We start from the raw sequence: 27,376 nt of genomic DNA, 5'->3' as shown, positions 1-27,376 counted from the left end.
ACTTTCCATTTGAGATCATTTATTAGACAGGACCGGGTAGCTTTAAGATTAGACCCGATTGACAAACCAAGGTAAGTCATTGGCGCTGCTGCAGTAACTGTATTACTACCTAGTGCAAATATAACAGGCGCCGACTCTTTCTTACGACAATTAAAGACGACCACCTCGCTTTTGCTGGAATCGAATTCTAGGCCTATGTTAGCATATTCATTAGACAAAACTATGAAATTAATCTCTATGCCACTGACGGATCTACTCAGATTTAAAATGTCATCGGCATAATTAACAAGAGACAAATCCATTCCACGAAAAATAAAGCACGTTTTCACCGGCTTCTGAGCCTCGATGACACTGTTATTATAAAAAGGTGGTGATGATAAAGCCCTTTGGCGAATGCCTTTCCGTACTGGTATGAAGAAATCGGATACAGTCGGGCTCTCATTTTTCACTACCCTTACTCTAACCTTCAACTTAAAATACATGTTCCTATATGTAGTAATTATCGATCTGTCAAGACCTATCTTAAACGCAGAGACAAGCAGTTGTGCATGGATACCCGAATCAAAAGCCCTGCGGACGTCGTGGCCTGCAAGTACCACGGTTTCTCCTTTAGCATCTGCGTCCAACAAAACATTCGACAATAGGCTATGCACATGCTCGCGGCTAATATTTCTCTTGAAACCGAACTGCGAATCTGGCGTACTACAAACATACTTTATCTCCTCAATAACTAATAACTCCATCAATTTACAAAAAACGGGAGCAACGGTTATTGGGCAATAAGAACAACATTCAGCTGGGTCTTTACCTTTCTTGATGACAGGGGTAATTACACTGGTACAAAAATTATCTGGCACTAGACCGCAACTAAAAATCATTTGGAACATAAGTGCTAGATGTACTGTTAACTTTTCACTACCGAAAATCAGATGCATACCACAAATATTATCTACTCCTTTAGAGTACTTCTTTTTTAGTTTAAGGATAGCCGAACGAACATCCGACACACTCACTACGTGGCCAAGACCTGGTTCCAAATATTCTAAACAGAGATCAAGATCTCTCTCAAACTTGCACTCCAATTCAGGATCAGGTGAAACAGACTCGCTCGTGAAATAACTATTCGATTCACTTTCACTAGGGGTGGATTCGTTACTGGCTGCTTTTGCAGATTGAATCTTCTTGATGAATTTCCGAATTTTATTTGGATCGACTCGTAGCGACTCACTGTTTTCATCAATCACACGAGAGCGATGCGAGGCGAGATATTTGAAGAACTGTCGCTTTGTATACAATCGAACACTATTTACGACGCCTTGTTTAGGACGGCCCGAATCAATCCACAAACTATACCACATTTTCGCTTCTTGCCATGCATTAACCATAGCTGGGTTTTCCGACCATCCTCGAACTTCTGACCCAATTCTCACTTTACGAATAGGAACCGCGGTTTTTTTCTGCACAGCGCAAGGCGTGGGTTATTTCACTACAGTAGATATTTAGAAGCATTTGTTTCTCATCATATGCAATCGGCGAGCTTTGGAGTAGTAGCTGGAAAGGGACTTCAATTTTTTCCAGGATTCCATCACACACAGACCTAAAGAGGGCCAAATTAGCTTTCTGCCATTCAGTCTTCTGGAACCACTTTTTCTCCTTTGGAGCATCATTTGGAGTATTATTCAGGAGGTCATTAATAATGAAGGTAATAGCCGCTGGAAGGGGATCAGAAACGCAAAAGCCGATATCAATCTTGCAGTCACCTTGAGTCCTCAAGTCGGGGGAGCAGAGCAGAAAGTCGAGCGAGGATGTGGGACCGGATTTATGCACATACGCGAAGTCTACTCTGTTTCTCAGTACCCGCAGACTCGGGCAGGCTGCGAGCAGAATTTGACTTCTCGGATCATTAACATCAGAAAGGTAGGAGTTCATGTCTCCGGCAATAATAAAGGAAAGTTTTTCCGCCGCGCATAATGTAGCAACAGCGGCTACTTTTCCGCAAGCAATATTAAACTTATTGTGATATTGGACAGTCCTGTAGTTCGTTGGTATATAGACTGAGAGCACAACAGTATTGTCGATTTTATCTGCAACATAAAAGTCTGCTTCTTTAAACGTCGAGGCACGAAGCGAGGTACGGACAATGATAGCAACACCACCAGAGGGATGACCTCTTCCCGACCTCCTAGAAGGAATGCCAAACACATTTTCGTTTTGGTTTAGTTGTAAGAGCTGGAGTCTCTCAGCCGAAAGGAAATGTTTCTGCACGCAAACAATGTAAAATTTGTTAGCGAGGTTTTCCAAAATTGGTAATTTAGCTAGTACTCTACCATTTATGTTCCACGTGACTATTTTCAGAGTGCTAGAGCTAGTCATTGCTTAGATAGGGTCTTTTTGGCTTCTGGACAACTGAAACTGTAGCAGGGGTGCTTATCGGAGACACAGAGGGCGCAGTTCATCTGGTTCTGTTACGGGGTGTCTTTAGAATTAGTGTGGCCTCCTCCACAATTTGAGCATCTTGCTTTATTAGAGCAGTGCTTTGCAATATGTCCATAGGCCTGACACTCATAGCTAAACCTCGGGAGAAAATGAAAGCCCTCGACTAGAATTCGTTCGTAGCCTATAATAAGTGGAGATTTCATCGTGGAGGCTAGATGCTGCTTGGTCACAAATTTCAGGCTGAACTATCTCGTTTTACCGATCTGAGAGGCCTCAGCACAATTATTCACAAGACCACATAGATCCTCCTCGCTAACAGTGGTAGGTACGTGTCTGATTATGCCAAAGAACGCAGGACTGGACAATTTTGCTTCAATACTTGAGTCGGACTTAGCAATTGCCGGTGCAACTGATTTCGCAGCCTCTTGATCGTTCAGAACAACTTTCCAGTCGGTTTTGTGAGTTTTCAGTTCCACAATATTTCCACAGTCGCTTCCACATACTTTATCGAGATAATCCTTTCGTCAAATGGGATCTTCCAGTCCTTTCAGGGGCTTCTTTAGCACGACTGCATAAGTCTGCACTGTTGCAGATTGCAGTGGAACAGAGAAGGCTGCCAGTTGGGACAGATTCGCGGATCTCATAAAACTGTCAAACTTAGCACTAAACTCATTCACTTTCCTGGTCAGTGTCGTTGAGATTTTTCCGGCAATCACAGGAACCTCGTCAGGTTCATAGATAACAAAACACGGCAAATTGACTTTATTGTCATCGCAGTGTTTCAGTGCTTTTATGATATCGAATATATGGTCTGTAGGTATGTCACGATTAGTTTGCCTAGTTGACTGGCCTGCCTCAGACCACAGTAATTTCTTTGTATTCCGTGTATCATCCAACTCGATGAACTCTGCAGCTTGGCTCATTATATCCGCACTCTGATTTCCCGGTTTATACGCCCTTACTGCAAAATTCAACACGGCATTCCGTGTCAGTATCTCTTTCGTACCAGTATCATCTGGCGGCATATTTCATACAGAACGTAATCACAGAGAGTCTAAGATCAGTCCGTGGGCGGAGCCAAAAATATTAATAGCAGAGCAGGTTTATCCAGGAACACGGGGAGATTCCTGGTTTTACTGATTGCTAGATGCAAATTCATTTACGAGAGAAGTAAGGGAAGCTTTGAAGGCTGTCTACCTTGTTCCCGCAATTTAAGGGGCAAGCCCAGTGGATACCACGTCTTTTGCAGACAACTCTCTCACCGCCCTTCTGCTTACTCATCTCCTGTCACCTTTATCGCAGCGTAATTTCTTATTCTGTTCCGGAAACCACTTTTGAATTTTGGCTTAATTTCAGTCAGTACAGTAGGTGACAACACTGCACTGTAAAATTCGGGCGCACTTTCCACAGCACAACGATCAAGCTCTTTGCAACGCTGCTAGATGTAGAATACATTTCGGCCATATCGCTGTTGTTCACAAAGAATACAATCCTCTAAGATAATTAAATCTTTCTGTCTGAGTCTCTATACTTATTAAGTCACTAAATCCCAAGGGAATATATATTCAAACAGCAAAAATGTCAATAGCAAGTAAATAAAATAAGCCGATTATAAATGCATGTAGGGAATCGCACCTGAAGCGAAATATATAGTTTTTCAATAAAATTTGAATCGATTTGACTATCTCTGGATTTTCAATCGATTGCAACTTTCCTCAGTTTGGGACAAAATTGTACTTTCGTGCCACAAAATGGCAGGAAATGCTACTTTGTCACGGGACAATCTTTTTGGCTACTAAAATGACACTATAACTTTTTATTTCCGTTTGAATGACCTGTCTCTCGATATTTTAGGACCATTTGTTCTAGACGATTACCCCAGGGAAGAAACCAAACAGAGAAATCAAACTGGAGCGACCCGGCTCAATAGTAACTTAAACTCTAAAAAACGGAACTTTGATACCAATAGATATATAAGAAGAATTAGATTTTTATGCTGATTTCAAATATATAAGTTTCATCAAGTTTAAACTTACCCATAAAAAGTTACGTGCCTGAGAAACCTTGCCTTATTTTCGAAAAAGGGGGAAAACAACCCCTAAAAGTCATAGAACTTTAATGAAAATCACACCATCAGAGTCAGCGTATCAGAGAACCCTACCATAGAAGTTTCAAGCTCCTATCTGAAAAAATGTGGAATTTTGTAATTTTTTTTTACCAGAAGAAAAATCACGGATGCGTGTTTATTTATTTATTTGTTTTTTTTTTATTTTCCCAGGGGCGATCGTATCGATCCAGTAGTCTTAGAAAATCGTAAGAGGGCTCATTCAAACGGAAATTAAAAGTACTAGTGCCCTTTTAAGTGACCAAAAAAAAATGGAGGGCAACTTGGCCCCCTTCCACGCTCATTTTTTCCCGAAGTCACCCAATCAAAATTCTGACATAGCCATTTTGTTCAGCATAGTAAAAAATCTAATTAATATGTCTCTGAGGATAACTTAATCCCCCACAGTTCCCGGGGGAAGGGCTGCAAGTTATAAACTTTGTCCATTGTTTATATATAGTAGGCCATTGGTTATTGGGAAGTATACAGGCGTTTTCAGGAGGATTTTTTTTTCTAGTGGGGGTCGGGGTTGGAGTAGGGATTACGGGAGAGGGTCTTTCTATGGAGGATATTTCATAGGGGGAAGGGTTATTTCCATGAAGGGGGTGCCAGATCTCCCAGCATTATTTAAAAAACGATCAGAAATTAAATTAAATTTTTTTTTCAACTGAAAGTAAGTTTAAATAGTAAGGCGCAACATTAAAACTTAAAACGAACAGAAATCATTACGTATATGAGGGGGTTCGCCCCCTAATCAATACTTCGCTCTTTACGTTAAAGTCTAATTTAGTACTTTCATAAGAGCTATTTATTCTAATTAACCGGCCTTTGTGATTCAGGGGTATGTGATTCGAACAAAATTCGAACTTTGGTATAAAGAGCGAGGTATTGACTAGGGAGTGAACTCTCTAATATACGTAATAAAACATACGAATATAGAAATTCGTTACGTAAGTTAATTCGTAAGTTACGTCAGAACAAAATTTCGAGAAAGCCAATTAGCCAAAAAAAGGAAAATTAATACGCCAATTTCGTTTTAATTATTCATGTACGGTGAGCCAAAATCAAAGCTGCATTAATTCAAAAACATTCAGAAATTAACTAAAAAAAACAAGTTTTTTCAACTGAAAGTAAGGAGCGACATTAAAACTTAAAACGAACAGAAATTATTCTGTACATGAAAGGGGCTGTCCCCTCTTCATCGCCTCGCTCTTTACGCTAGTAGAGGAGGGGGTACCAGCCCCACGATTACAATACCCCTTCGAATCCCGATCCGGACACTTTTTTTAAAACTCCCACGATCACCACGTGGTTTATGGTCCTAATAAGGGCATCGCCTCCCTAGGGAGAAAGATTGCGTAATCGGTCAATGACCTCTTTTTCCAAGGTAGTTTTATTTGATGTTTCTATGTGTAGTAACTCCGGAACGAAGGTTGCACATGCGCATTGAATTCTAACGGGAACAATGTTATTGATCTAGGACTCGAGGGGGAAGTGAATTTCCGAGAACTTGATTGCGTAATCAAAGTGTGTCAACAACAACAACAACATCGAAATTGACATTCACTGAGAGCGTGCACTTACAACAACAACAACATCGACCTTGGAACACCTGTGCTGTCGACCTCAATTCACCTATCGTGAATCAATAATTCCCCTTAGAAACAACAAATTAATTTCCCCTTTCTTGACAGATCAATCAATCAATGACATCATCTGTCAGACTTTAAAAATTTCCGCCTAGAAACATTTCTCCAGGAATAGATCCAAATCATTAATGTCTTTGCCTCGGGAACAGTTCTACTGGTCGAACTCCAAAAGATATTAATAACCAAAGGCCATGGGAACAATTCTCCAAGAAACATTAAGTTAGGTTAGGTTAAGTTAGGTTAGATTAAGTTAGGTGAGGTTAAGTTCGGTGAGGAGAGGTTCTATTATGTTCGGAAAGTCAAAGTTAGGTTCGGCTAGTGGCGTCTCTGTACGTGCGCGTAAGTAGCCAAACCTAGCCTAACCTAACTTAGCCTAACCTAACTTAATTTAACCTATCCTAACTTAACTTAACCTAACCTAACTTAATCTAACCTAACCTAAATAAACCTAACCTAACTTAATCCAACCTAACCTAACCTATATGCGTGCGTACGTAGGCTAACCTAGCCTAATCTAGCTTTATCTAACCTATCAATATTTTTTGTGATTTTGTGTGTTTTTGCAAGAAAATAGCTTGTCTTTAGAAAACTTAGCCATAGCTAGTTGAAACTCTGCATAGATATCCTCATTTCAGCCTAATTGCGTAGGTACCATAGGAAAAATTAACATTTTTTTTCTGATTTTGTGTGTTTTCGCAAGAAAATAGCTTGTCTTTAGAAAACTTAGCCATAGCTAGTTGAAACTCTTCATAAATATCTTCATTTCATCCAAATTGTGTATGTACTAAATGAATATTGATAATTTTTTCTGATTTTGTTTGTTGTCACAAGAAAATAGATTGTCTTTAGTTAACTTATCCATAGCTATTTGAAACTCTTCATAAATATCTTCCTTTTTAGACTATTTGCATAGGTAATAAAGGAACATTGATCATTTTTTATGATTTTGTGTGTTTTCACAAGAAAATAGCTTGTCTTTAGAAAACTTAGCCATAGCTAGTTGAAACTCTGCATAAATATCTTCATTTTTAGTCTTATTGAGTAGGGACTAAATGAACATTGATCTTTTTTTCTGATTTTGTGTGTCTTCACAAAAAAATAGCTTGTCTTTAGAAAACTCAGCCATAGCTAGTTGAAACTCTGAATTGATATCTTCATTTTTAGTCTTAGTGCGTAGGTAATACAGTAACCTTGCAAATTTTTTATTATTGTGAGATTATTCAATATTTTTTTTCTATCAAATATATTACTTCATACATCGAGAGTATTAAAAAATCAAAGATATATAAATTTATCGATTACTTGAGAAGTTACTCAAGTTCCAGTGAACATTTTTTATTATTTTGTGAGTTTTCACAAGTAAATAGATTGTCTTTAGAAAACTTAGCCATAGTTAGTTTAAACACTTAATAAATATCTTCATTTAAGCCTAATTGCGTAGGTAATACAGGAACACTGAACATTTTTTCTGTTTTTGTTTGTTTTCGCAAGCAAATAGCTTGTCTTTAGTAAACTTAGCCATAGCTATTTAACACTGCGAATAAAGATCTTCAATTTTAGCTTTACTGCGGTGTTACTAATGGGACATTTGACATTTTCTTGATTATTTGTGTTTTCGCACGGAAATATATTTTCGATAGAAAATTAATCCATGGATCGAAAACAATCTGCATAAATATCTACATTTTTAGTCTAATTGCTTAGGTACTAAAGGAACATGTGTGTCTCTGTGTGTGTGTCTCTGTGGGTGTGTCTCTGTGTGTGTGTCTCTGGGTGTGTGTGTCTGTGTGTGTGTGTCTGTGTGTGTGTGGGCCTGAGTGGGTCTCTGTTTGAGTCTCTCTCTGGTTGCGTCTCTGTGTCTTTGTCTCTCTTTCTGTGTGTCTGTCTGTTTGTCTCTGTGTGTGTGTGTCACTGTGTCTGTCTCTCTGTGTGTGTTTCTCTCTGTGTGTGTCTCTTTGTGTGTGTCTCTTTGTTTTTGTCTCTGTGTTTGTGTCTGTGTCTGTGTCTCTGTCTCTGTGTTTGTATCTATGTGTGTCTCTCTGTGTGTGTGTCTCTGTGTGTGTGTCTCAGAGTGTCTGTGTGTGTGTCTCTGTGTGTGTGTCTCGGTATGTGTGTGTCTGTATGTGTGACTCTGTGTGTGTGTCTCTGTGTGTGTGTCTCTGAGAGTGTGTCTCTGTGTGTGTGTGTCTGTGTGTGTGTGTCTCTGTGTGTTTGTGTCAGTGTGTGTGTGTGTGTGTGTGTGTCTCTGTGTGTGTCTCTGTGTGTGTGTCTCTGTGTGTGTGTGTGTGTGTCTGTGTGTGTGTGTGTCTGTGTGTGTGTGTGTGTGTGTGTGTGTCTGTGTGTCTCTCTCTGTGTTTGTTTGTCTCTGTGTGTGTGTATGTTGTTGTGTGTGTGTGTGTTTGTCTGTGTCTGTGAGTGTGGCTGTGTGAGTCTGTCTGTCTGTGTTTTGCTGTCTGTGTGTGTGTCTCTTTGGGTGTGTGTCGTTGTGTGTCTCTCTGTGTGTGTGTGTGTGTGTGTGTGTGTGTGTCTGTTTCTCTGTGTGTGTGTGTGTGTTTGTGTCTCTTTGTGTGTGTGTGTGTTTGTGTCTGTGTGTGTGTTTGTCTGTGTTTGTGTCTCTCTGTTTTTGTCTGTGTGTGTGTGTCTCAGTGTGTGAGTGTCTGTGTGTGTGTCTCTGTGTATGTCTGTGTGTGTGTGTGTTTGTCTGCGTGTCTCACCGGGTGTGTCTGGCTGTGTGTGTGTGTCTGTGTATTTGTGTCTTTGTTTGTGTCTGTATGTGTGTCTCTTGGTGTTTGTATCTCTGTGTGTTTCTCTTTGGGTATTTGTCTCTGTGTGCTTCTCTCTGTTTGATTGTGTCTTTGATTGTGTCTCTTTCTCTGTGTCTGTGTGAGTTTGTGTGGGTGAATGTGTCTGTGAGTTTTTGTCTCTGTTTGTGTGTCTGTGTCTGTTTGTCTATGTGTGTGTGACTCTGTGTTTGTGTCTCTGTGTTTGTGTCTCTCTGTTTCTGTGTTTGTGGGGGTGTGTGTGTATGTGTGTCTCTCTGTGTTTGTGTGTCTGTGTGTGTGTGTGTGTGTGTATGTCTTTGTGTGTGTGTGTGTGTGTGTCTCTTTCTGTGAGTGTCTCTCTGTATGTCTCTTTCTGTGTGTCTCTTTATCTGTTAGTCTGTGTGAGTTTCTCTGTGTGAGTGGCTGTCTGACTCTTTCTGTCTCTGTTTGTATGTGTTTCTGTGTGTGTCTCTGTGTTTGTGTCTGTGTGTGTGTCTCTGTGTGTGTGTCTGTCATTCTGTGAGTCTCTTTTAATGTCTATGTGTTTTTGTCTGTCTCTGTGTATGTGTGTCTCTGTGTGTGTGTCTCTGTTTGTGTGTCTCTGTGTGTGTGTGTCTTTGTGTGTGTCTGTGCGTGTGTGTCTCTGTGTGTGTGTATGTGTGTGTGTGTCTCTGTGTGAGTCTCTGTTTGTGTGTGTGTGTGTATGTGTGTGTGTGTCTGTGTCTCTGTGTGTTTGTGTGTGTCTCTGTGTGTGTCCCTGTTTGTGTCTGTGTGTTTCTGTGTCTGTCTGTGTGTGTCTCTGTGTGAGTATCTGTCTGTTTGTGTGTGTGTGATTGTCTCTGTTTGTGTGTAGTTGTGTGTGTCTCTGTTTGTGTGACTGTGTGTGTTTGTCTCCGTGTGTGTGTGTCTCTGTGTGTGTGTCTCTGTAAGTGTGTCTCTGTTTGTGTCTCTCTGTGTCTGTCTCTGCGTGTTTGTGTCTGTGTGTGTGTGTCTGTGTGTGTGTGTCTCTGTGTGTGTGTGTCTGTATGTGTGTCTCTGTGTGTGTGTCCGTGTGTGTGTGTCTCTGTGTGTGTCTCTGTGTGTGTGTGTCTTTGTCTGTGTGTCTGTGTGTGTGTGTCTCTGTGTGGGTGTGTGTGGGTTTGTGTGTGTGTGTGTGTATGTCTGTGTTTGTGTGTGGGTGTGTGTGTCTCTGTGTGTGTGTGTGTTTCGGTGTGTGTGTCTGTGTGTGTGTGTGTGTGGGTGTTTTTGTCTGTGTGTGTGTGTGAGCGTGTGTGTCTGTGTGTGTGTGTGTCTCTGTTTCTGTCTCCGTGTGTGTGTGTTTCTTTGTGTGTGTGTGTAACTGTGTGTGTGTCGGTCTGTGTGTGTCTCTCTGTGTGTGTGTCTATGTGTGTGTGTATATATATGTGTGTGTGTCTATGTTTGTGTGTGTCTATGTGTGTTTGTCTATGTGTGTGTGTCTCTTTGTCTTTGTGTGTGTCTGTGTTTGTGTGAGTCGGTCTGGCTGCGTGTGTGTGTGTGTCTCATTGTGTGACTGTTTATGTCTGTGGGTGAGGCTCTCCGGTTGTGGGTGTGTGTGTGTGTGTGTCTCTTTGTGTTTGTGTCTGTGTGTGTGTCTGTGTGTGTGTGTGTGTGTGTTTTTGTCTCTATTTGTGTGTCTCTGTTTGAGTGTCTCTGTGTGTTTGTCTCTGTGTGTGTGTGTCTCCGTGTGGGTGTCTCTGTGTGTGTCTCTCTCTGTGTGTGTCTCTGTTTGTGTGTCTGTGTTTTTGTCTCTCTTTCTGTGTTTCTCTGTGTGTGTCTCTGTTATTTTTTGTCTGTGTGTTTGTATCTTTGTTTGATTCTCTGTGTGTTTGTGTGTCATTGTGTTTGTCTCTCAGTGTTTCTGTTTGTGTCTTTGTCTCTGTGTGTGTCTGTGTGTGTGTGGGTGTCTCTGTGTTTGTGTATCTGGGTGTGTGTCTCTGTGTGTGTGTCTCTGTGTGTGTGTCTCTGTGTGTCTGTCTTTGTGTGTGTCTCTGTGTGTGTGTGTCTCTGTGTGTGTGTGTCTGTGTGTGTGTCTCTGTGTGTGTGTCTCTGTGTGTGTGTCTCTGTGTGTGTGTCTCTGTGTTTGTGTCTCTGTGTGTGTGTGTCTCTGTGTGTTTCTCTGTGTGTCTGTGTCTGTTTGTGCGTGTGTGTCTCTGTGTGTGTGTCTCTGTGTGCGTGTCTCTCTCTGTGAGTGTGTCTGTGTGTTTGTGTCTGTGTGTTTGCGTCTGTGTGTTTGTGTCTGTGTGTGAGTGTGTGCGTGTGTGTCTCTGTGTGTTTATGTCTGTGTGTGTGTCTATGTGTGTGTGTGTATGTGTGTGTGTCTGTGTGTGTGTGTGTCTCTGTGTGTGTGTCTCTGATTATGTGTCTCTGTGTTGTGTCTGTGTGTGTGTCTCTGTGTGTGTGTGTCTGTGTGTTTGTGTCTGTCTTTGTGTGACTCTTAGTGTCTGTGTCTGTGTCTGTGTGTGTGTCTCTGTGGGTTTGTGTGTCGCTGTTTGTATGTGTCTGTGTGTGTGTCTGTGTCTGTGTCTGTGTGTGTCTTTGTCTCTGTCTGTGTGTGTGTCTGTGTGTGTGTCTGTGTGTGTGTCTCTATGTTTGTGTGTGTCTATGTTTGTGTGTGTCTATGTGTGTGTGTCTCTCTGTGTGTTTGTGTATGTGTTTGATTTTCTGTGTGTCTGTGTAACTGTGTGTGTATCTCTGTGTGAGTGTCTCTGTCTATGTGTGTCTCTGTGTGTGTGTCTATGTGTCTGTGTGTGTGTTGCTGTGTGTGTGTGTTTCGGTCTCTCTTTCTGTTTGTGTGTGTGTTTGTCTCTCTGTGTGTGTTTGTCTCTCTGTGTGTGTGTGTCTCTCTGTCTGTCTCTCAGTTAGTGTGTTTCTGTTTGTGTGTGTCTGTGTTTGTGTCTCTCTGTGTGTGTCTGTGTGTTTTTGTCTGTGTGTGTGTGTCTTTGTGTGTGTCTCTGTGTGTGTTTGTCTCTGTGTGTGTGTCTCTTTGTGTGTGTCTCTGTGTGTGTGTCTCTGTGTGTGTGTCTCTGTGTGTGTGTCTCTGTGAGTGTGTCTCTGTGTGTGTGTCTCTGTGTGTGTGTCTCTGTGTGTTTGTCTCTGTTTGTGTCTCTGTGTGTGTGTCTCTGTGTATGTGTCTCTTTGGGTGAAACAGTTTGAGGCATTTTAGGCTATGATTTTAGAAAACAAAAGCAGAACTTTTAAAATCACAACAACTGAAGGTCCGTAAATAATGCCTTGGTGGGGCCGGGGGAGGGCCTTGGGGGGTCGGGGGGGGCCTTGGGGGGCGCCGGTGATTCTTGGGGAGCTGGGGGGCCCTTTGCGGAGCGGGGGCGTCCTGCGGGGTTGGGTAGGAGGATTGGAACCCTTTGGGGTTGGGTTAGAGGACCTCACAATACTGTTCAAATGAAACTTGTGTATTATAACGACCACAGAGTGTCACCATTAAATTCTCTTCTAAAATCTCTTCAAAAATCTTCTTTTAAAATGTCTCTATCTGTTTCGCCGAAATAGTTCCATAACCTGTCTAAAACAGTTTCGCCCAAATAATCCCTAAACGTAAATTCAGCGTGTTCCTTTCTTATTGACATCTCTGCGCTAATGCATTTCAAATTAATAAGAAACCTTTTCGCGCGCTAAAACACTTCATCGCTAAGATGTTTCTTGGAGAATTGTTTCCATGGCCTGTGGTTATTAATATCTTTTGGAGTTCGACCAGTAGAACTGTTCCCGAGGCAAAGACATTAATGATTTGGATCTATTCCTGGAGAAATGTTTCTAGGCGAAAATTTTTAAAGTCTGACAGATGATGTCATTGATTGATTGATCTGTCAAGAAAGGGGAAATTAATTTGTTGTTTCTAAGGGGAATTATTGATTCACGATAGGTGAATTGAGGTCGACAGCACAGGTGTTCCAAGGTCGATGTTGTTGTTGTTGTAAGTGCACGCTCTCAGCGAATGTCAAGTTCGATGTTGTTGTTGTTGTTGACACACTTTGATTACGCAATCAAGTTCTCGGAAATTCACTTCCCCCTCGAGTCCTAGATCAATAACATTGTTCACGTTAGAATTCAATGCGCATGTGCAACCTTCGTTCCGGAGTTACTACACATAGAAACATCAAATAAATCGACCTTGGAAAAAGAGGTCATTGACCGATTACGCAATCTTTCTCCATAGGGAGGCGATGCCCTTATTAGGACCATAAACCACGTGGTGATCGTGGGAGTTTTAAAAAAAGTGTCCGGATCGGGATTCGAAGGGGTATTGTAATCGTGGGGCTGGTACCCCCTCCTCTACTTACGCTAAAGTTTTTTATTGTTTTAAAAAATAAAGTTGTAAGACAGAGTCAAACTTTAGCGTAAAGAGCAAGCCGTTGAGGAGGGGACAGCCCCTTTCATATACGGAGTAATTTCTGTTCGATTTAATTTTTAATGTCAATAACATGAGTCCGAACCAAAAACCACTACAATAGAACCATCTGATTTGTTGAATTTGATGGTGTGCCAAATTTTCTCTAGCTCATAGCTTTTAATACGTAACTTTAAACTTAATGAATTTTATATGTTTTGAATCACTATAAAAATAGATATCTTTGATGTTACTTTATTAAGAATTTCAGCTACTGTTATCCCAGATTGCTCATTACTTACAGTTAGTTGCCGCGAACTGTTTGAAACTTAAAACCAGCAAAAAACAGCTTATATAGCCTATGATTTGAAAACTTAAACGAGCAAAAAACGACTGTTTTTAGGTTCAACAAGAAATGAACCTAAAATGAAATGAAAATTATTAACTGTGAAGTTAATTTTAAAACTATCTGAAAGAGTGCAAATAAGGGTAGTATTGCCTCACACAAATTCCCCTAAAGAATAAATTAGTATTGGGACTTTACTACGTTAAAACCCTGAGCACTAATTAAGTTTTCGGAAATATTTTTTTCAGTATCAGCGTATAATTTTGTTAGCCCAGCATGCAATAAGTTTTCGAGAAGTTCTTTTGTTTTAACCCACTCCTTTTATATGAAATCAACTAGTTGAACTAAACTTTCAGTTTATGCTATTTATTTTGTTTTCGGTAAAACGCAAAAGAAGAATTAACCTTATGTGGTGTTTTAGGGCTGGCAGGACCACTCTTATTTGTGGCAAACATTTGTCGACATTAAAGATTCGCGATAATCAGGTCAGTTTTGGGTATACAAAAAACTTGTTTTCCTGACTGTCTTCCTTTTTTCCGAACATATAGAAAAATTAATTGGCGATTCAAAACTTTCGACTAAGCTATTCATATATTTTTAAGTAAACTTTAAGGACATTTTGGCCTTGAGAGGGGGGGGGGGGCAACTTCAACGATTCTATTATATAGTTTCTGTTTATTGTAATTTCTTTTGGTTTTTGGGTTCTTTTCTTCATCAAACAGTTCATGGTAAAGAACTGTAAGTAAGGAGGGATGCGGCTCAATAGTAATCGAAACTCTAAGATACAGAGTCTTGATAACAATAGATACATCCAAAAAATCAAATTTCTGTGCTTATTCGAAATATGTAAAACTCATCAAATTTAATGTTACCCATCAAAAATAACGAGCCTGAGAAAATTTGCAGAAATTTTGAAAAAGAGGGGAAACACCCCCAAAATGTCAAGTGATCTTAATGAAAATCACTCCATCAGATTCAGCATTCCAGAGAACCCAAAAGTTTCAAGCTCCTATGTACAAAAATGTGGAATTTTGTATTTTCTGCCAGAAGAAAGATCATAAATGAGTGTTTATTTATTTTTTTTTGTTTTCCCACGGGTGATCATATTGAATCAGTGATCGTAGAAGATCGGAATAGGACCCATTTGATCTGAAATCAAAAGTTCTAATGCCCTTTTCGAGTGACCAAAAATATTGGAGGTCATCTAGCCCCCCTCCAAAGCTCATTTACCCCCAAAGTTACCCGATTAAAATTTTTAGATAGCTATTTTGTTGAGCATAGTCGTTCAATTTCATAACTATGTCCTTGAGGATGACTTGCCCCCCAAAATCCCCGGAGAAGGGCTGCGATTTATGAACTTTGTCTCTTCTTTACGTATAGTATTAGTTATTAGGAAGTCTGCATACGTTTTCAGGGGGATTTTTCCGGTATGGGCGAGGGGGGGAGAGGGGCTACGTTAGAGGGATCATTGCATGGAAATATATCTCATAGGGGAAGGAATTTTCCAAGGAGGGGGAGCCAGATTTCACAGCATTATTTAAAAAACGATCAGAAATTAAATAAAAAAACAAGTTTTTTTCAACTGAAGGTTAGGAGCAACATTAAAACTTTAAAGGAACAGAAATTATTACGTAAATGAGGTGGTCATCTCCTTGTCAATACTTCCGTCTTTACGCTAAAGTTTTTTTAGTATCAAACAGTTCGTGGTAACGAACTGTAAGTAAGCAGCGACCCGGCTCAATGGCAACCGAAATTCTAGAAAATGGAAGTTTGATACCAATAGATACATCAAAACAATCAAATTTAATGCTGATTTCAAATATATAAGTTTCATCAAGTTTAGTCCTACCCATTAAAAGTTACGCGCGTGAGAAAATTTTGCTGATTTTCGAAAAAAGAGGGAAAGACCCCCTAAAAGATATAAAACCTTAATGAAAATCACACCATCATATTCAGCGTATCAGAGAACCCTGCTGCAGAGGTTTCAAGCTCCTATCTACAAAAATGTGGAATTTTTTATTTTTTGCCAGAAGAAAGATCACGGATGCGTGTTTATTTGTTTTTTTTCCCAGGGGTGATCGTATCGACCCAGTGATCCTAGAATATCGTGGGAGGGCTCATTGGAACGGAAATTAAAAGTTCTAGTGCTCTTTTTAAGTTACCAAAAAAATGGAGGGCAACTAGGCCCCCTCCCACGCTCATTTTTTTCCCAAGTCACCCAATCAAAATTTTGAGATAGCCATTTTGTTCAGCATGGTCGAAAATATCATAACTATGTCTTTTAGAATGACTTAATCCCCCGAATTTCCCGGGGGGAGGGCTGAAAGTTATGATCTTTACCCAATGTTAAAATATAGCATTGGTTATTGGGAAGTATACAGACATTTTCAGGTGGGATTTTTTCTGGTAGTGGGGGTGGGGGGTGGGTTGGGAGTTATGTGGGAGGATCTTTCCATGAAGGAAGTGTTCATGGGGAAAAGGACATTGCTTTGAAGGGGGTGCCGGATTTCCCAGCATTATTTAAAAAAAAAGATTAGAAATTATATAAAAAAACAAGTTTTTCAACTGAAAGTAAGGAGCAACATCAAAGCTTAAAACGACAGAAAACTTCACGTATATGATTGGGTTCACACCCTAGTCAATACCTCGCTCTTTAAGCCAAAGATTTTTTAGTACTTTCATAAGAGCTATTTATTCTAATTAACGGAACTTGTGATTAAGGGGTCATTTTTAAAGAATTGGAACACAATTGAACTTTAGCTTAAATAGCAAGGTATTGACTAGGGGGCGAACCCTCGAATATACGTATTAAAAATATATGAATATAGAAGTTCGTTACGTAAGTTAATTCGTAAGTTACGTATATTTATCACTAATAAAAACGTTCGTAAAAAAAATTAAACAAGTTTCGAGAAAGCTATTTAACCAAATAAAAGTAAAATCAATATTCAAATTTTGTTTTAATTATTCATGTACGGTAAGCTAAAATCAAAACCTGCATTAATTTAAAAACGTTCAAAAATTACAAAAAAACAAGTTTTTTTTAACTGAAAGTAAGGAACGACGTTAAAACTTAAAACGAACAGGAATTATTCCGTATATGAAAGGGGATGTCCCCTCCTCAGCGCCTCGCTCTTTTCGCTAAAGTTTGACTTTCTCACAACTCTATTTCTTTTAAACAATACAAACTTTAGCGTACAGGGCGAGGCGTCGAGGAGGGGACATCCCCTTTCATATACAGAATAATTTCTGTTCGTTTTAAGTTTTAACGTCGTTCCTTACTTTCAGTTAAAAAAACTTGTTTTTTTATTTAATACTTTTGAAAGAGCTATCTGTTCTTTCTCACAACTCTATTTTTTTTTAAACAATAAAAAACTTTAGCGTAAGAGCGAGGCGTTGAGGAAGGGACATTCCCTTTCATATACGGAATAATTTCTGTTCGTTTTAAGTTTTAACGTCGTTCCTTACTTTCAGCTAAAAAAAACTTATTTTTTATTTAATACTTTTGAAAGAGCTATCTGTTCTAATTAAAAGGCCTTTGTGATTTAGGAGTCATTCTTAAAGAATTGGGACAAAATTCGAACTTTAACGTAAAGAGAGAGGTATTGACAAGGGGGCATCCCCCTCATATACGCAATAATTTTGATTTGTTTTAAGTTTTAATGTTGCTGCTTACTTTCAGTTGAAAAACTTTTTTTTATTTAATTCACAGTAGTTTTTACTCGTTTTGGTTTTGGCATCATATAAAAGCTAATTTCCTGATTGTTTAGGCTTCAAGTTGTGCTTTAAGTTTCATTTTTTTTATGTTACTTTATAAGGATACATACACTGGTAAACATATTTTCTCAACCACTAAGCATGGTTTCTTTACATCTTTCAATACTCAGGCCTTTCACGAAACTATTAATGAAGCTATTTATTTAGATTTAATAAAAGACAAGAAGCATTCTAGCCTCCGGAGGGATTTGGTGGGAACCACGACGAACATAATTTATAATGTCTTTTTGTTTATTCTCTTTAATCTTTATTTCATATATATTGTTTGATTTAGAGTAATATTTATGGTTGTCTTAGTACTTTATTATTGTATTGTAAGGCCCACAACAAGCCAAGCTTCATGGGCTAAATAATTTTTCTTTACGTTTGTAATATAGTTTAGTATTAATAAAATGATTGATGATTGATGATGATTGACTAAGTTTTGCTTCATTGTTCATGGTATTTTCTGCTAGTTTGGCTTTCTTCATTCACGGTATGTTTTACTCATTTTGCTCTTGAAATCACATAAAAATTAATTTACTAGTCGTTTTAAATTTAAATTTGTTCTGTATTTTTTTCTTGAAATGCTTTTTTTTGAGTTTCAATGTATAAGAAAAAATCCAATAGCAAATATCAGAAAAGCCATTTCCTATTTCCCAATCACTATGTAGGTTTTTTTTTAGGTCTCTCTGCACTCAGAATCAATTTATTGACAGCAGATTCGTATTGTCTTGCTGAAAACTAACCTAATAATCTTAGGCAGCGTGCAAGCGCTGCCTAAGTAAAGAACGATGTGGGTACAATTTTTTTTTTTTCTCCATACCCGGGCACTTCGTATCGAAAGACTTATCGTTGAAAGTTCGAAAAGGCCTCATTCGATTTCAAATTGGAGTTACTAGTGCCCTTTTTAATTGTCGAAAGAGATTGGGGGACAACTAGCCCCCCACACGCCCATCATTCCCACAAACACATCCAATCAAAATTTTGAGATAGCCATTTTATTCAGCGTAGTTGATTTCCACATAGAAAATATCTTTTTGAGGAGGACACTCCCCTAAAACCCTCGGGGCAAAGGGTTTAAGTTATGTCTTTGTGACATATAAGGTTTTATAGAAGGCGTTGTTTTAGAAACTTCAAAAAAGGCTCATTCGATTGGAAATTCAAAGGGCTAGTTCCCTTTTTAATAGTCCAAAGTGATTGGAGGGCACCTAGCCCCCCCCTCACCCATCTTTCCCCCAAACACATCCAATAAAAATTTTGAGATAGCCATTTTGTTCAGCGTAGTTGATTTCCCGATAGAAAATATCTTTTTGAGGAGGACACTCCCCACACAACCCCAGGGTAAGGGTTTTAAGTTATGCCCTTGGGGCATATAAGGTTTTATACAAGGCGTTGTCGTAGAAACTTCAAAAAAGGCTTATTCGATTGGAAATTCAAAGGGCTAGTGCCCTTTTTAATAGTCGAAAGTGATTGGAGGGCAACTAGCCCCCCCTGCCAAGACCATCATTGCACCAAACACATTTAATCAAAATTTAGAGATAGCCATTTTGTTCAGTGTTGTTTATTTACAGATAGAAAATATATTTTTTAGGGGGACACTCGCCCACTACCCTCTGGGTAAGGGTTTTAAGTTATGCCCTGGGAGCATAAAAGGTTTTTATTGAAGGTGTTGTCGTAGAAACTTCAAAATAGGCTCATTCGATTTGAAATTCAAAGGGTTAGCTCCATTCTTGATAGTCGAAAGTGATTGGAGGGCAACTAGCCCCCCCCCACGCCCATCATTCCCCCAAACACATGGGCCATTTTGTTCAGCGTAGTTTATTTCCAGATAGAAAATATGTTTTTGAGGAGGACACTCCCCCACAACCCTCAGGGCAAGGATTTTAAGTTATGCCCTTGGGGCATATAAGGTTTTATAGAAGGCGTTGACGTAGAAACTTCAAAAAAGGCTCATTCGATTGGAAATTCAAAGGGCTAGTGCCCTTTTTAGTAGTCGAAAATGATTGGAGGGCAACTAGCCCCCCCACGCCAATCATTCCCCGAAATACATCCAATCAAAATTGTGAGATAGCCATTTTGTTCAGCGTAGTTTATTTCCAGATAGAAAATATGTTTTTGAGGAGGACACTCCCCCACAATCCTCAGGGTAAGGGTTTTAAGTTATGCCCTGGGGGTATATAAGGTTTTTATAGAAGGCGTTGTCATAGAAACTTCAAAATAGGCTCATTCGATTTGAAATTCAAAGGGCTAGCTCCATTCTTGATAGTCGAAAGTGATTGGAGGGCAACAAGCCCCCCCCCCACGCCCATCATTCCCCCAAACACATGGGCCATTTTGTTCAGCGTAGTTTATTTCCAGATAGAAAATATGTTTTTGAGGAGGACACTCCCCCACAACCCTCAGGGCAAGGATTTTAAGTTATGCCCTTGGGGCATATAAGGTTTTATAGAAGGCGTTGACGTAAAAACTTCAAAAAAGGATCCTTCGATTGGAAATTCAAAGGGCTAGTGCCCTTTTTAGTAGTCGAAAGTGATTGGAGGCCAACTAGCCCCCCCACGCCCATCATTCCCCCAAATACATCCAACAAAAATTTTGAAATAGCCATTTTGTTCAGCGTAGTTGATTTCCAGATATACAATATGTTTTTGAGGAGGACAATCCCCCACAACCCTCAGGGCAAGGGTTTTAAGTTATGCCCTGGGGCACATAAGGTTTTTACAGAAGGCGTTGTCATACAAACTTCAAAACAGGCTCATTCGACTGGAAATTCAAAGGGCTAGTTCCATTCTTAATAGTCCAAAGTGATGGGAGGGCAACTAGCCCCCCCCCCCCCCACGCCCATCATTCCCCCAAACACATCCAATAAAAATTTTGAGATAGCCATTTTGTTCAGCGTAGTGGTTTCCAGATAGAAAATATGTTTTTGAGAAGGGCAGTCCCCCATAACCCTCAGGGCAAGGGTTTTAAGTTATGCCCTGGGGCACGTAAGGTTTTTATAGAAGGCGTTGTCATACAAACTTCAAAACAGGCTCATTCGACTGGAAATTCAAAGGGCTAGTTCCATTCTTAATAGTCCAAAGTGATTGGAGGGCAACTAGCCCCCCCCACCCACGCTCATCATTCTCCCAAACACATCCAATCAAAATTTTGAGATAGCCATTTTGTTCAGCGTAGTTGATTTCCAGATATAAAATATCTTTTTGAGGAGGACACTCCCCCACAATCCTCGGGGCAAGGGTTTTAGTTATGCCCTGGGGGCATATAAGATTTTTACAGAAGGCGTTGTCGTAGAAACTTCAAAAAGGCTCATTCGATTGGAAATTCAAAGGGCTAGTGCCCTTTTTAATAGTCAAAAGTGATTGGAGGGCAACTAGCCCCCCACCCCCATTATTCCCCCAAACACATCCAATAAAAATTTTAAGATAGCCATTTTGTTCAGTGTAGCTGATTTTCAGATATAAAATATCTTTTTGAGGAGGACACTCCCCCACAACCCTCGGGGCAAGGGTTTTAAGTTATTTATGCCCTTGGGGCATATAAGGTTTTATACACGGCGTTGTTGTAGAAACTTCAAAAAAGGCTCATTCATTTAGAGATTAAAATGATTAGTGCCCTTTTTAATAGTCAAAAGTGATTGGAGGGCAACTAGACCTCCCACGCCACTCTTTCCCCCAACCCCATCCAATAACAGTTTTGAGATATCTATTTTGTACAGCATAGTTGATTTCCAGATCCAAAATATATTTTTGAGGAGAACACTCCCCCACAACCCTCAGGGCAAGGGTTTTAAGTTATGCCCTTGGGGCAAACCCCATTATGCCCTTGGCCAACGCCAATTATTCCCCCAAACACATCCAATCAAAATTGGGAGATAGCCATTTTGTTCAGCGTAGTTGATTTCCAGATAGAAAATATGTTTTTGAGGAGGACACTCCCCCACAACCCTCGGGGCAAGGGTTTTAAGTTATGCCCTTGGGGCATATAAGGTTTTATACAAGGTGTTGTCGTAAAAAATTCAAAAAAGGCTCATTCGATTGGAGATTCAAAGGGCTAGGGCCCTTTTTAATAGTCGAAATTGATTTGAGGCCAACTAGCCCCCCCCCCCCCCACGCCCATCATTTCCCCAAATACATCCAATAAAAATTTTGAGATATCCCTTTTGTTCAGCGTAGTTGATTTCCAGATATAAAATATCTTTTTGAGGAGGACACTCCCCCACAATCCTCGGGGCAAGGGTTTTAGTTATGCCCTGGGGGCATATAAGATTTTTACAGAAGGCGTTGTCGTAGAAACTTCAAAAAGGCTCATTCGATTGGAAATTCAAAGGGCTAGTGCCCTTTTTAATAGTCAAAAGTGATTGGAGGGCAACTAGCCCCCCACTCCCATCATTCCCCCAAACACATCCAATAAAAATTTTGAGATAGCCATTTTGTTCAGCGTAGTTGATTTTCGTATAGAAAACATATTTTTGAGGAGAACACTCCCCCACAACCCTCGGTGCAAGGGTTTTAAGTTATTTATGCCCTTGGGGCATATAAGGTTTTATAGACGGCGTTGTCGTAGAAACTTCAAAAACGGCTCATTCGATTGGAGATTCAAAGGGCTAGTGCCCTTTTAAATAGTCAAAAGTGATTGGAGGGCAACTAGACCCCCCACGCCCATCATTCCCCCAAACATATCCAATCAAAATTGTGAGATATCCACTTTGTTCAGCGTAGTTGATTTCAAGATAGAAAATATGTTTTTGAGGAGGACACTCCCCCAAAACCCTCGGGGCAAGGGTTTTAAGTTATGCCCTTGGGGCAAACCCCATTATGCCCTTGGCCAACGCCAATCATTCCCCAAAACATATCCGGTCAAAATTTTAAGATAGCCATTTTGTTCAGCGTAGTTGATTTCCCCATACAAAATATCTTTTTGAGGAGGACACTCCCCCACAACCTTCGGGGTAAGGGTTCTAAGTTATGCCCTGTGGGAATATAAGATTTTTTAGAAGGCGTTGTCGTAAAAAATTCAAAAAAGGCTCATTCGATTGGAGATTCAAAGGGCTAGTGCCCTTTTTAATAGTCGAAAGTGATTGGAGGCCAACTAGGCCCCCCCCCACGCCCATCATTTCCCCAAATACATCCAATAAAAATTTTGAGATATCCCTTTTGTTCAGCGTAGGTGATTTCCAGATAGAAAATATGTTTTTATGAGGACAACCCTCTGGACAGGGGTTTTAGGTTATGCCCCGGGGGCTTACAAGGTTTTTATATAAGGCGATGTCTTAGAAACTGCAAAACAGGTTCATTCGATTGGGAATTCAAAGGGCTAGTTCCATTCTTAATAGTCCAAAGTGATTGGAGGGCAGCTAGCCCCCCCCCCCACGCCCATCATTCCCCCAAACAAATCCAATCAAAATTTTGAGATAGCCATTGTGTTCAGCATAGTTTATTTCCGCATAGAAAATATATTTTTGAGTAGGACACTCCCCAACAACCCTCGGGGCAAGGGTTTTAAGTTCTGCCCTGGGGGCATATAAGATATTTATAGAAGGCGTTGTCGTAGAAACTTCAGAAAAGGCTTATTCGATTGGAAATTCAAAGGGCTAGTGCCCTTTTGAATAGTCAAAAGTGATTGGAGGGCAATTAGTCCCCCCACCCCACGCCCATCATTCCCCCAAACCCATCCAATAAAAATTTTGAGATAGCCATTTTGCTTAGCGTAGTTGATTTCCGGATAGAAAATATGTTTTTGAGAAGGACAGTCCCCCACAACCATCAGGGCAAGGGTTTTAAGTTTTGCCCTGGGGCATATAAGGTTTTTATAGAGGGCGTTGTCGTAGAAACTTCAAAACAGGTTCATTCGATTGGAAATTCAAAGGGTTAGTTCCATTCTTAATAGTCCAAAGTGATTGGAGGGCAACTAGCCCCCCCCCCACCCACGCTCATCATTCTCCCAAACACATCCAATCAAAATTTTGAGATGTTGTCGTAGAAACTTAATGTTTTTATAGAAGACGTTGTCGTAGAAACTTCAGAAAAGGGCTCATTGGATTTGAAATTCAAAGGGCTAGTGCCCTTTTTAACAGTCGAAAGTGATAAGTAATATTTTTTGTAGTTGTTTTTGTTTAGACCAGGGCACTTCGTATCGAAGGAGTTGTCGTGGGAACTTCGAAAACGGCTCATTCGACTAGAAACTAATTTGGCCGGTGTCCTGCTTGGGAGTTAGATGTGGTTGATGAGCTAAAGATCCCCTTTCCTCTCCCGCTCATCTAATGGGTCATTATTTTTATAAACTTTGTGCTGACATAGTGTTACATAGAAGTGCACAGTGAAAAAGTAATTTCTAAGTGAGGCATAACAGCAGCATATCAAGAGCGAAATAGGGTGTTATGTTCAAACTTTCGAGGCTACTTCTGCTCTTAAAATTTAACAGAATCAAAATAGTGTAAGTGTATCAAAGCTATCAAAGAGAGTAAACAGATTTTTTTGCGAATTTATCAAGTTTTCCATTTCAGGTCAACAAGAGGAGGTATGAAACTAAGTTAAATAGTACTATTTGTGTCCAGATTTTTAAAATGGTGAATGTTGTTAAAAATTCCTGATAATTTTTCTCCAGCATACAAATAGCAGGCCAAACTATAAAGTCTTAAAAAACAAAAGGTTTTAAAGTGTTATTTTCTTTTTCCCTGAAAAGACTATGTCAATATAAAACGAACAGAAATTAATTAAAAAAAACCTTTTTCCACAAAATATTTTTTTCAAAGAAAAGTAAAGAACTCTATTAAACAAAAAATGAACAAAACTAAAATAAAATAATCTACCAAGCGCGAAACTACTACAAATCAGAATCGATGAATAAATAAACCCCAAAATGAACAGAAATTAAAATAAATAACCGAGTCAAGCTCAAACCAAGCAGAAATTAACATTAATTGGGCGCAAAACCCCTATGCCTTCCCAAGGCCAGAACAAAATTTGCACTTTACTGAAAAAAATATAAATGTTTTTACTTTCATAACTTTAATAAATCAAATAATTTTAACATTTTGATCACTAGATATCAGTATATGTATATTAAATTGACAATGCACATTCATAGGGGTTTTGCGCCCAACTTATGTTAATTTCTGCTCGTCTTGAGTTTGACTCGGTTATTTATTTTAATTTCTGTTCATTTTGGGTTTCATTTATTTATCGATGCTGATTTGTGGTAGTTTCCAGCTAGTAGATTATTTTATTTTATTTTTGCTCATTTTTGTTTAATGGAGTTCTTTACTTTTCTTTGAAAACTTATTTTGTGGAAAAAGTTTTTTTAATTAATATATGACCATAGTCACTTTGTTTTAGGTGTTGATTTCTTTACCGTTGCTGTACACGAAATAGGACACAGTCTGGGACTATCTCACTCTCCGGTAACAAGCTCAATTATGTATCCATATTACAAAGGTCATCAGAAAAACTTTCAGCTGGGATATGACGATATTTTAGCCATGTATCAACTTTACAGTAAGTAACTTGGAAGTACTTTCGAATTAGATGGGCCTTTCTAAAATGTCAAGTTTGGTTAATGCTAATGAAATAAAATAAAATAGGATGACTATATGATAGTTTAGAAACAAATTTGGGTTATTTATTTGCACATTAGGGGGAGTGCGGGGCAAAGCATAGCATATATTAAATACCTAACCTAAACTAGGTACCTTTTCCCCCATCTAAACTCCAAAAAACCACAGTATAAGTAGTATAGCTATAATATAAGGTACGAGGGTGGTACCCATATAGCTATAACGATTCCAAGCAGAGTGTCTCCCCATATAGCTATAATATAAGGTAGCAGAGTGTCTCCCGCCAATACAAGCAGACAGTGTAATGACCTGATTCAACTACCGTGAAAATTCGTGCTGATCTCTGTTCAAAGTGCGTGATGTTTTCATGGTAGTGATTCGTCTCCTTTATACTGTAGTAATTTCCTATCTGTCTGCTACCTTTAATTGTTAGGTGTGGTTGATTTATGTTTAACCTTGAACACGGATATAAAAACTCTGACAATCAGTTATTTCCTCAGTCCAGAATTGGCATTTGAAATATAATGATGCATTCAAATAAAAGGAATATTGACGAAAGCTACACGCAAGAAGTAAGTTATTCTTTTATAATCTTATTGGGTAAAGAAATTAATTCTAATAAAATTTATACAGACCGTATTATAGTTAACAGATTGTTAAATAGGTCGGTAAAGAGCAATATCAAAACAAGAAAAAAGTATGTAAACACTGCATTTAAATGGCTTGCGAGCTTAGTCTATGAGGTAAATCATACCTATTTTTTATTCCGGCCCAAAGTTCCCCTCCCTCCAATATACCACAATCGTCTCCCCCACTACACCCCCCTCTCTCCAACCCCCTCCAAACCCCTCCCTCCAATCCCCTCCCTCCACCCCCCCCCCCCCCACCCCCCCACCACCCCCCCCACCCCCCAACATTTTTTTTTTAATTTTTTTTACTTTTTTTAACTTTTTTTTTACATCTCTTAGAATGTCATGAAACACTTAAAACACAAAAAATTCATATTTGATATTTTCCAACTTCAAAATGGGAATGATTTACATATGTGTGTCGTAACTTTTACTATTAGAAAATTAATATTTGTAGTGACCAATTTTTTTTTTTTTTTGAGTTTTTTTTAACTTTTTTTTCTGACAGTTTTTTTTACCTTTTTTTCAACTTTTTTTTACATATCTAAATCATATCCTTTTTTTTTTGAGAGTTTTTTTTAACTTTTTTTTTGAGTTTTTTCTAAACTTATTTTTTAAACTTTTTTTTATATCTCTAAATAATATCAGAAATATAATTAAACTTTTAATTTAAATTTAAAAAAAACTTATTCTTGTGGAAACTAATGATGAGGATTGATGATTCTCTTTTAAGATTTTTTTCATGAAAAACAAACTTTTTTCATACAGTTTTTTTAACTTTTTTTTCTGACAGTTTTTTTACCTTTTTTTTCAAATTTTTTTACATCTCTAAATCATCTTTTTTTTGACAGTTTTTTTTAACTTTTTTTTTCTTAAAGTTTTTCTTAAACTTTTTTTTCAACTTTTATTTTTACATCTCTAAATCATATCAGAAAAATAGAATGACACTTTTAATTTAAATTTTAAAAAACTTATTTTTTTCAACTTAGTTTTTTTCAACTTTTTTTTATGACAGTTTTTTTCTTACCTTTTTTTTCAAATTTTTTTTTTACATCTCTAAATCATATCTTTTTTTCTGACAGTTTTTTTTAACTTGTTTTTCTGATAGTTTTTTTAAACTTTTTTTTCAACTTTTTTTTTACATGTCTAAATAATATAAGAAAAATAGAATGACACTTTTAATTTAAATTTTAAAAACTTATTTTTGTGCATACTGTTGATGAGGACTGACGATTCTCTTTCAAGATTTTTTTCATGAAAAACAAACTTTTTTTTAGGATTTTCCAGAGCTCCCCTTACCCATTAAGAAGATAAGAAGGGGTGAAGCGACTCCAGTGGTCAGTTCAAACAGACCGACGGTTATAAGACATGGTCGTAGGTCGAATCCATTAATACAATCAACATTAACCGTAAGCCGCCCAATAGCCAACTATCCAGCTGTCATATCCAGCATCCACAGCAATATGCCGCAACCATCCGGACCCATCATACACCAGCCAACTGTCAACTGGTCAATTCTAACAGCCAACACTCACAAAAAGATGACACAACCACCCGGACCCATCATACACCAGCCAACTGTCAACTGGTCAACTGCCACACTCAACATGCATGTACCAAGTACATCTACAGGGGGTATGGCTCAACCAGCTACCCTCAAATGGACTGATCGTCTCAGTCCTGATACACTCGAGGGTTTGTTGAGTGAGTTGGGGGATTCGACAGCACGTAACATCCCCATCATTGAGAAAATTGGTGGAGGAAATGAAATCC

At 39.0% G+C, this 27,376-nt stretch overlaps 1 protein-coding gene across 1 annotated transcript in view; it reads left to right on the top strand.

Annotated features, from left to right (window-relative positions):
* LOC148946097 (matrix metalloproteinase-17-like) overlaps nucleotides 1–27,376 on the top strand; it is a 44,597-nt gene that overhangs the window by 14,777 nt on the left and 2,444 nt on the right. Inside the window, exon 5 of the mRNA XM_089097603.1 lies at nucleotides 24,757–24,915. Within this exon, the coding sequence (XP_088953729.1) occupies nucleotides 24,757–24,915 (159 nt within the window). The remainder of the gene's footprint in view (nucleotides 1–24,756; nucleotides 24,916–27,376) is intronic.

This window comes from Artemia sp. Qi Xiang Cuo, chromosome 12 (assembly GCF_049724085.1).
Source record: "Artemia sp. Qi Xiang Cuo chromosome 12, ASM4972408v1, whole genome shotgun sequence".
NCBI lineage: Eukaryota > Metazoa > Arthropoda > Branchiopoda > Anostraca > Artemiidae > Artemia > Artemia sp. Qi Xiang Cuo.
Note: the sequence above shows the minus strand (reverse complement) of the source record. Positions and strands in the feature narration are given on the sequence as shown.